The 10,040-nt window shown below is 47.9% G+C and overlaps 1 protein-coding gene across 1 annotated transcript in view; it reads left to right on the top strand.

Annotated features, from left to right (window-relative positions):
- The first annotated feature begins 1,420 nt into the window (after positions 1-1,420).
- The window catches only part of Hebp1 (heme binding protein 1), a 25,210-nt gene continuing 16,590 nt past the window's right edge, over positions 1,421-10,040 (top strand). Inside the window, exon 1 of the mRNA XM_005364505.1 lies at positions 1,421-1,614. Coding sequence (XP_005364562.1) covers positions 1,537-1,614 — 78 coding nt within the window. The 5' untranslated portion in view covers positions 1,421-1,536. The remainder of the gene's footprint in view (positions 1,615-10,040) is intronic.

Raw genomic sequence — 10,040 nt, 5'->3', positions numbered from 1 at the left:
GTTTTTTTTGAAACAAGGTTTCTCTGTGTAGCTTTGGAGCCTGTCTTGGATCTTGCACTGTAGACAGGCTGGAATGGAACTTAGTGAGATCCGCCCACCTTTGCCTCCTGAGTGCTGAGATTAAAGGCTTGCGCCTCCACCGCCCAGCTTTCAACCTTCTTTCTTAAACAACTCAGGGCCACCTGTCCAGGGATGCCACTGCCCACAGTGGGATGTGCCCCACAGACATTAGTCAAGAAAGAGCTTCCCAGCCTTGCTGTCAGACCGTCTGAAGCAGACATGTTCTGAGCTGAGGTTCCTCTTCCCAGACAACTCTAGCTTCTGTCAAGTTGACAAAAAAATAACCAGAACAGAGAGCGTCTAGAACAATAGGTTTCGTTGTGACATTTTTGCATATGTCATTTGCGTACATCATTGTATTTGCTCATATCCACAACCTTCCTCCCATTCCTCCCCCTCTGTAAGTCGGATATGTGCATGTGTATACCTGCTATAGTGATACTAAGAGTACGGATAAAATTTGTAAAGTACTTGGCAAGAAACAGCCACTCACGAAACAGTGGTAAAAATCAGCTAGGTTATGAGGGGACGGAATGAGCTGTTGTTGGGACAAGGAATGTGGAACTTGTGATCAAACACAATGTCGGGGACTGGAGAGATGACACAGTGGTGAAAAGCTCACTCTGCTCTTACAGAGATCTGAGGTCGGTTCCCAGAACCCACCTTTGGGAGTTCCTAGGACGCTAGCTCTCAGGGGATACAAAGCACTCAAGAGCTGGATATGGTGGCGCTCACCCATAATCCTCAGCTCTGGTGAAGCCGAGGCAGGAAGACAGCCCAAGCTGGCAGTCACTCCATTTACAGAGTGAGTTCCAGGCTGAGACCCTGCCCCCCAAGCCAAACAAACACGGTAGAAAAGAAAACAGTAAGGAACTGGTTAAGAGTGGCTTTTTCCATCTCATAGACGGTGAAACCAGGGTGGTAGTGAACACTGCAAGTCCAGTCCTCCAGAGGCTGTCTCAGGGGGATCCTGAGGCCAGCCTAGACTGCGTAGTGGACCCTGTCACAAAATAACAAACAGATTATTTTAGTTCTCTGAGTGAGGCATTGAGGTAGGAAGAAGGTGAGTAAGGAAAGTAGAAAATATATCTTGTTGGACAGTGGTGGCACACGCCTTTAATCCCAGCACTCCGGAGGCGGAGGCAGGTGGATCTCTGTGAATTCCAGACCAACGTGGTTCCAGGACAGCCAGAGCTACACAAAGAAACCTTGTCACGAAGAAAATAGGGGGGAAAAGGTGTATCTGGAATAGAATGAGGTGTTTCAGGCACTGATCCCTGCTCCACCCAAGAGATTGCGGACGGCTTGTGTGGGTGGAGCCTGTGGGGACCCCGCCTCGGCCACGGCCCGTACTGCCGAGACTCCGCCCCAGTCCCCTGACTTCTCTGGCACTCACTGGCCGCTCGCTCTGTGGACCCTGCGGTCCTACTTGGCCACGGAGTTTCCGCGCAATCGTCCAGCTCCTAGGGCGACACCATGTTGGGCATGATCAGAAACTCGCTGTTCGGGAGCGTGGAGACGTGGCCTTGGCAGGTTCTGAGCACCGGGGGCAAGGTAGGCCCGCAGCAGAACGGCTTAGAACCGGAGGGCTGCGCAGCCGTCCCCACCCTGGCCCGGGGCTGGAGGGGGTGTTGCGAAACTGTGCCTGGGACTGTGACCGAGCTGCCTTCCTGCTGCCGCGGCGCTGCACAGCCAGGCGCTGGCCCTGGGAAGGAGGGGAGAATGCTGTCGGGCTCAGCCCGAGTAGGGTGCGAAAAGGATCCATCTTAGAGAGTGGGACACCGCCTGTTGAATGCATTCGTCCATTTAAGCATTCCAAACCGTCTGAGCTTCCTCCCTCTTAGTAGAGAGATCCATTCTGTCGCAGACTGGCCTGGCACTGGCTGTGTAACCCAGACTGTTCCTGAATTCTGTGGCAATAGTCCTGCCTCAGCCTCATGTGTGCTAGGGTTACAGGCGTGAGCTACCACGCCTGGCTACATTCTGAGCAATTTTGACTCTTGGTTGCAGAAACGACTGACAAAAATCCTAGCGAGAAAAAAACAAACAAACAGAAAAAAAAATCCAAATACAGAAGGAATAGAAAAGGTTTGTGTTGCAGACGTGTTGTGCAGGTTGGGAGTGCTGGGCGGGGTGGGGTGGGGGCAGCAGGCAGATCTGCTAGGGAGCCGTGAAGGGCTCTTCAACCTGCCTTGGGCTGTGCAGCGCGGCTTGTGTGACAGTTCACAGTCACGGGTATTTTCAAAAGTTCAGAGCTATAAGGTTCATGATTTATAGAACTGTTCGTGTTGGGTGCATAGAGAGAGTGAGGAGATATAATCACCGTGTTCTGTCTAGTTTGCCTCAACACAGGAGTGGGCAACAGTCTGCTTTCTTGAAAACTGGAAGCTGGGTACCCAGTTAAAATCTTGCACTCATACATTGTTTTCCCTAAACTCTATTTGATTATTGACTGGTTGATATTGGGCATCAAACCGAGAGCCTTATACTACGGATTGAGTGCTTCAATCCGGGGCCAGACAAGTATTTTATCTCAGTACCATCTCTCTTTATAACAATTCTGGTAAAGGCCTGTATACGGGGACCAAGTTCTGGAACGTATCACAGTGAGCCTCACGCAAAAGCTCACAACTCACCTCTAGACTAGACTCAGTTATCTAGAGGCCCAGCAAGGCATCTGTCCCTCTCTCAGAGTTTCCCCAGCTGTAGATGGAACAGGCAGTTGAAGCGCTGATCGCAGGGGGACCCACATTCAAAGGCCTTCACCAGCCAGGCAGATAATGGAAATGAACGGAACCGGCTGGTTAGATTACAGGGCCTGGTGGCCACTGAAACATGTTAAGAATGTTTTATGAAGCCAGGTGGTGGTGGCGCCCACCTTTAATCCCAGCACTCGGGAGGCAGAGGCAGGCGGATCTCTGTGAGTTCGAGGCCAGCCTGGTCTACAAGAGCTACTTCCAGGACAGCTAGGACTGTTATACAGAGAAACCCTGTCTCAAAAAAAAAAAAAAACCAAAAAAACCAAAACAAACAAACAAACAAAAAGAATGCTTTACCACCAAGCAGCTTCCCAGGACTAGTGTTGTCAAGTTAAGAAAAGCCAGATATCCAAGTTCTCTGTGAGAAATCCCCAAGTTTACAATAATTATTTTAACAAATAACACTCTTTTGTGTGCCAACTATGTGTGAGCCAGGCATCTTGGAAAGAAAGAAAGAAAGAAAGAAAGAAAGAAAGAAAGAAAGAAAGAAAGAAAGAAAGGGAAGGAAGGAGGGAGGGCGGGCCAGATGGAGGGACAGAGGGAGAGAGAGAAAGAAAGAGTAGACAAAACCAAGCTGGATATGGTGGCTCATAGCTGCAAACCCAGAACTCAGGAGGCAGAAGCAGGAGAATTGCCACAAGTTCGAGATCATCCTGGCCTACATTGTGAGTTCCAAGCTGGAGCTAGATAACAACAGGGTGAATCCACCCAGGAGTTCTGCCCTCATGGAGCTTTTGTTTCAGTGGCTAATGAGCAAATAAGAGATATACACTATGGGGCTGGAGAGACGGCACAGAGGTTAAGACTGTGCGCCGCTCTTTCAGGGGGCCTGAGTTTGAGTCCTAGCATCTACATCAGGCAGCTCACACCTCAGTGCTAGGTGTCTGCCGAGCGACTTCTAGCGTAGTTATCTCATTGAAACTTCAAAAGACGTTGTTAAGACTTGAACTAAGCCAAGCATGGCTGCGCCTGGCTGCAATTCCAGCACTCAGCAGTGAAGACAGGAGGATTATAAATAAGTTACTTAACATTCTAGCCACCCTAGGCCCCAGATTCTTCACTTGCAAGGGAAACCTAAGGCTGCCTTTGTGACATTTTGTTAAATATTCAAAGAGACTTGTAAGCTTTGTCTTTGACATACAGAGTCAGGGTCTGGGTCACAATCGGTTGTCTACACCCCTGGCAGGTGGAAAGGGCCCTGTAAGCTGGGCCTCATGTGGCTTTGAGCCGTCCACATGCTCAGGACTGATTTCAGCCAGACCTTATCAGGTTCTCCATTGCTCGAGGAGGGAGGGAGCAGGGAGCCCACTGGTCTGAGTTGGGTGGGTCCTGAGAAGGCTTGGAGCAGGGCTGATAAGAATGATGGATGACCGAATGATCCGTGTCCTCTGGTCCAACCTGTGCGAATACGTGCAGGACGTGCAGGACAACAGCCTAGGTTTGAGTCCTGGCTCCACCATCTTCCCTCTGTGACCTGGGCATGGCACTTAACCTCTTGTTCCCCAATACCTCTAAAAATGAAGACTAAAGCACTAACCTCCCCTATGCATATGTATTGACTTCCAGGTCAATAAGAGAACCTGTCTCAAAACAAAAGCAACCAAGGGATCTGGAGAGGTGGCTCAATGGTTGAAAGCAGTGGCTGTTCTTGCAGAAGACCTGGTTCAGTTTCAAGCACTCACTTCACAACCATTCGTAACTCCAGTTTAAGGGGCTCTAATGCTCTCTTCTGACCTCTGGGGACCAGGGATGCACCTGGTATACATTTATGCATTATTCATGCAGCCAAACACTCATACACATAAATAAACAATCTTGGGTTTTGTTTGTTTTTTTCCAAGACAGAGGTTTCTCTGTGTAGCCTTGGCTGTCCTGAAACTCACTCTGTAAATCAGGCTACCCTCGAACTCAGATCTTTTTGCCTCTGCCTTCCAAGTGTTGGGCTTATTACACCACTGCTTGTCCAGCATAAATTTTTAAAAAGGTAGTTGGATCCTGATAAATGATATCTGAGTTTGTCCCTTTGTTTACACACACACACATACACACACACACACACACACACACAAGGGGAGAGAGTGAGGGAAGGAAGGAGAGAGAGAAAACGTGAATGATTTCAGGTCCCTTTGCACGATGATACCCGGTGAAATGCTCAGTCCTTAGCAGATACTCAGAGCCTGTTGATTATTTGCATAGAAGGAGGAAGGAAAGCCCAAAGAATCGGCTGTCTCTTTTTTCCAGTGAGTTCTTGCCTTTAGCTTCCCCACTTGTTACAGAAGTTAACTGAATAAAATGAATCCTGAGACTTTGTTCCAAATTTGTCACTGGACATACAAGTGTCTGACCCCAATAACATGCACCTTGACCAAAGAGAAGTGGAATGCCGCGGGCGTCCGCACATCCCTGGGGTCCTTCGACAAGCACTAGAACGGAGCATGTGGAGCAGAATTCTGTTTCCTGTTTTGCCTTTTAGCAACCGGGTCTACTTGGGCAATCCAATCTGTCTGATTTTTCATTTCCTTCTGGGTAAATACAGTTAGGTGACCTTTGAAACCGTTTGCAGTTCTGAAGCCCTGTGATTCACATGGTTGAGTTTCGAACATTAAAACACGGCAAATAGCAGAATGAGGGGGTGGGGGGTTCACGAGGACAGGGGTATTAGAGAGTGAACTCTGCCAGGGTACACCCAGAGTTAGTCCTGGAATACTGTTTGGAAATATCAGTCTCACTAGCTGGAAGCTTCATAGGGGTTCCCGGTGTTACTAGGTGAGATGGCCCAGAGTCAAGGCTGTTTAGCTGCCTCCTGATTCTTGCTTTGATGCAGTTCCCGTCTCATAGGAAGGGTTTTTCTTTCTTTCTTTTATTATTTAATTCTTTGACAATTTCCTACATGTATATAATCAATATTAGTTTTTTACACTCCTTATTATCTTGTCTCATCCCCCAGTCTTCTCTCCAAAAGTGCCCCTTCTTGCTTTCATGTCTGTGTATGTGTGTGTGCATGTGTGTGTGCGTGTGTGTGTGTCTGCCCCACTGAGTTTAAATAAGCTTTCCTGCATGAACATGCGTGACCATGGCAACATGGATATACCACAGAAGAAAATGATGTCCCTTTCTCCAGCCACCATGAACTGTAACGTTATGAGAAATATTTACCTTTGAGACAGATCCCAAATAGACCAGGCTGTCCTTGAACTCAAACTTCTGCTCCTCCTGCCCTTATTTCCCCTGTACTAAAATTATAGGCAAGAACTGTATCCACAAGCTACACACTTAGTCTCCGAATGGGAGTTAAATATGAACTGGACACTCAGAGTGTGCATGAAATTTTCCTGGCTCTGGGCATGGTGGTGCACGCCTTTAGTCCCAGCACCAGGAGGCAGAGGCATGTGAATCTCTGTGAATTTGAGACCGGCCTAGTCTGCACAGCCAGTTCAGGCCAGTCAGGACTACATAGTGAGACCCCCACCCCCTCAGAAAAAAAATAAGATAAAGTCTCCCTGTCCTCTTTCTCGTTACTCACCTTTAATTTGTACTATAAAAATAGGTTTTTTTGCATTCTAAATATGAAGTTAGAGTATTAAATATACTTATTCAAACTACAGAGACCATTCACAACCCACAGTCCTACCTAAATTCTCTTTTCCCCTCTTAGAGCCCTAGGAGTCAAAGCCACCTCTCCAGTTGAGACTCGTTGGTGTGGCATGATACAGGAAACCCTGTTTGATAACCCTAACCAGCCAGTTCCTCAGTCATGAGTACCATTTTCCTAATCACTAAAGGAGAAAGCCTTTAACCAAATAAACACCCAGGGATTTGCATCATGTAAAGTTGTGTGGTTTAGCTCTTATCCACGAAGACTTTATTTTTCGACTACAGCAGTGTCTCATTGCCGGACAGTAAAACCAAGACAGACCAACTTTACTTTTAGTGCCCTGAGATAAACTTCACCCAACCCGAGTAGAAGGGAAAAGACTTGAAGGAGTCACATTGTACCCCGTCGCTATGGGTGAAGTGTTGTTTTTGCAGAACATTGGTTCAGCCACGTGTGTGTTCATGATAAAGGCCGATGTAGAAACAGTTTTCTTTTGTGGACTGTAAATTTTTTTAAAAGTTAAAAGGACAAACACAAAGTTTGAGCAATACTGACTTCCTGGATGTCCAGGAACACAGCATTTTATCACAGAAAGATGTCACAAGGCAAGGTGAAGGGGACAGGGAACAGGAGAGCTGCATGTTTGTCGTGAGTCTGAACACAGGGAGAGGTTAAAGGCCATAGGACAGAGGCTCGGTACAAAGGACAGGCCTTGGTGGAGAGAGGCTTTGTGTGGGAAGAGAGACTGCAGTGTGCAGGGTGAGCTGGGGAGGCTGGGAATGCAGCCCCATGGTAGGACAGCATTGAAGGCCCATTGCAGGAAAGCTGTTGCCCTTCCAATCCGAAGAATGGCATCTGCCCTGGTTAGAGGCATGCCACTGTCTCCTCCCTTCAGAGTTCATGCAGCTGCGCAAGCTAGTCACCCACCAAGGGGCCAAGGGACTACCCTCAGGAAGGCAGGTTTGCCATAAACCATGCTGAAGAGAACGGAGGAATACTTATCCTTTTAATGAGATTATAGCACACTTTTCCTGTCCAGAATCCCAGCCATTAGCAGCAAACAGAGCTATAGTCAAGCCTGCCTACTTTTCTGGTTTACTCAGAAAAGCACAACTTTCAGCTTGGTGGTGGTGGCACACGCTCTTAATCCTGTCACTTGGGAGACAGATACAGGTGGTTTACAGAGGGAGTTCCAGGACAGTCAGGGCTGTGCTATTGCACAGAGAAACCCTGTCTCAAAAAATTAAGGAAAGAAAGGAGGGAGGGAGGGAGTTAGGGAGTTAGGGAGGGAGGAGGGAGGGAGGGAGGGAGGGAGGGACGGAGGGACGGAGGGACGGAGGGAGGAAAGGAGGAAAGGAGGAAAGGAGGGAGGGAGAAAGGCTGGTAGGCACACCTTTTGTTACTTCTCTGTCTCTCTTCCAGTCAGGCTTCCCCTTCACTTCAGCCTCACTCTCTCCAAAGCCCCCCCCACCTTGTGGATGTGTAGTAAGGTTTCTCACCAGGCTTTCTTGTGGGGATCACCACCCCCCAAATAATGACATGAAGACTTATTATTAATTATGAAAGCTTGGCTTTAGCTTAGGCGTGTTTCTAACTAGCTTTTATAACTTAAATGAACCCATTTTTATTGATCTACATTCTGACACATAGCTTTCACCTCTCTTCCATCTCTACGGCCAACTTACTCCCCCATCTCGCTGGCCTCTCTTGCAAGCCGACATTCATCTCCACTTCCTCTTTCTCCCTGGAAATCCCGCCTATTCTCTCCTGCCTAGCTATTGGCCATTCAGTTCTTTATTAAACCAATCAGAAGGTGCCTTGGCAAAGACACGTCTTCACAGTGTACAAAAACATTATCCCACAACGGGTATGGCCTCCACGTGCCCTTAAGTCAAATGGCATGGCTCTTTCTCCTTTCTCTGCTCCGTCTCCCTCCCTCAGACTGCTGCCAAGATTCACAGCTTGCCTGCCCCGGGTTTGTCTTTTAAAGGCCGATAGGCTTTCTTTTGAATTCTTCTGTTAATGAGTGTAAGAACCCCAAGAGGGGACCTCACTCCTTCAGTAACATGGCAACACTGATGGGACGCCACAAATTTTATGGCTGCATTTTCTTGGGTTCCATCCCCAGCTCCGAAAGAAATAAACACAACTAGAGAAAGGGAAAGAAAAGGAAGATGGGGCAGTGTCTAGCTGAGTGGTAAAGCTTGACACAAGCATGCACGCACACATGCATGTACACATGCACACACATGCACGCACAGCCCTGGGCTCGCTCTCTCTTAACACCAAAATAAACAAAGCGGAGTCAGGGGCTGGTATTGAGTCTAGAAGCTATAGAAGAGCATACATACTTCTTTACCCTGGCGTTGCTGGGGTTAAAACAAACAGCCTCACCTACAATAAGCAAGTCCTCTACTGCTGAGCTGTATCCCAGGCCTCAACTTCAACTTTTCCTCACTGTCAGCCACACTACTAGAACAAGACTGTTCTTGGTATTGTCAGTTCCTGGGGGATTGTTACTATTTGCTTGTTTTTGCCTTTGTGTGTGTGTTTGTGTGTGTGTGTGTGTGTGTGTGTGTGTGTGTGTTTCTTTTTCTGGCATCTCCTAAATGTTGAATTTTCTGATCTTTTTTGTTTTAATTTTATTTATTTGGTAGTGTGTGTGTGTCAGGGTGTGTTCATTCATGTGAGTGGGCATACCATGGCACACATGTCAGAAGAAAACCTGCAGAAGTCAGACCTCACCTTCTACCGCATAGGACTGGGAACAAACTCGGGTCATCGGACGTGGTGGCAGGTGTCTTGACCTGCTGAGCCCATCCAACTGCTGGCTCTCTATTATTAATGTTTCAAGTTAGTATACAAGATAACAAGCTTCATTCAGGGATTTTCACTTACATATCTATATAAATATCATTGTATTTTGCTCGTATTTGTTCCCTGTGTTTCTCCACAGATGGTTCCCCTTCAGCTTTCTTGCCCCTGTGTGTGCGTGTGTGTGTGTGTGTGTGTGTGTGTGTGTTTAAAGCTGGGTTCTGCATGAAAGAAAACAAGATGGCTGTCCTCACCCTCTTCCACCCCCCCCCCCCTTTAGCCCTCTTCCATGCATGTCACAGGTGTATGTACCTGATATGGATTTAAATGTAGATGCAACAATGGGGAAATGTGGTCTTTATCTCCCCAAGTCTGGATTGTCTCACTCCACATGGTGACCTCCACTTCCACCCATTTTCCTGCTGTTGTTGATTCCCTCTTTACCGTTGTTTACACCTCACACTCGGTGTCCACTGCTCCGCTGGGGAACATCTAGATTGGCTCCATGTCGGAGTTACTGTCAATAACGCAGTGATAAGCATGGGTGTGTGGCTCTCCAGGGTGCAGTGACGTAGGAGCCATCACATACGTTCCCAGGAGGGGAATAGCTAGGTTATATGGTCATTCTTAGCTTTCCGGGGATCCTCCAAACGGATTTCCGGAGTAGCCGAACCACTGTGCATTCCATCCGCAGTGCAAACGGTTCCGTCTTTCCCTGCATCCTTCTCCTTGCCAGCATACACTGTCATTTGTCTTTTCATTGCTGCTGCCACTGCCCCTGCTGCCCCCTCCTCTTCTCCTCCCCCCTCCTC

The sequence above is a fragment of the Microtus ochrogaster genome, assembly GCF_000317375.1.
Source record: "Microtus ochrogaster isolate Prairie Vole_2 chromosome 14 unlocalized genomic scaffold, MicOch1.0 chr14_random_2, whole genome shotgun sequence".
Lineage (NCBI taxonomy): Eukaryota > Metazoa > Chordata > Mammalia > Rodentia > Cricetidae > Microtus > Microtus ochrogaster.
The sequence above is the reverse complement of the archived record's forward strand: the minus strand, read 5'-3'. Positions and strand labels throughout refer to the sequence as shown.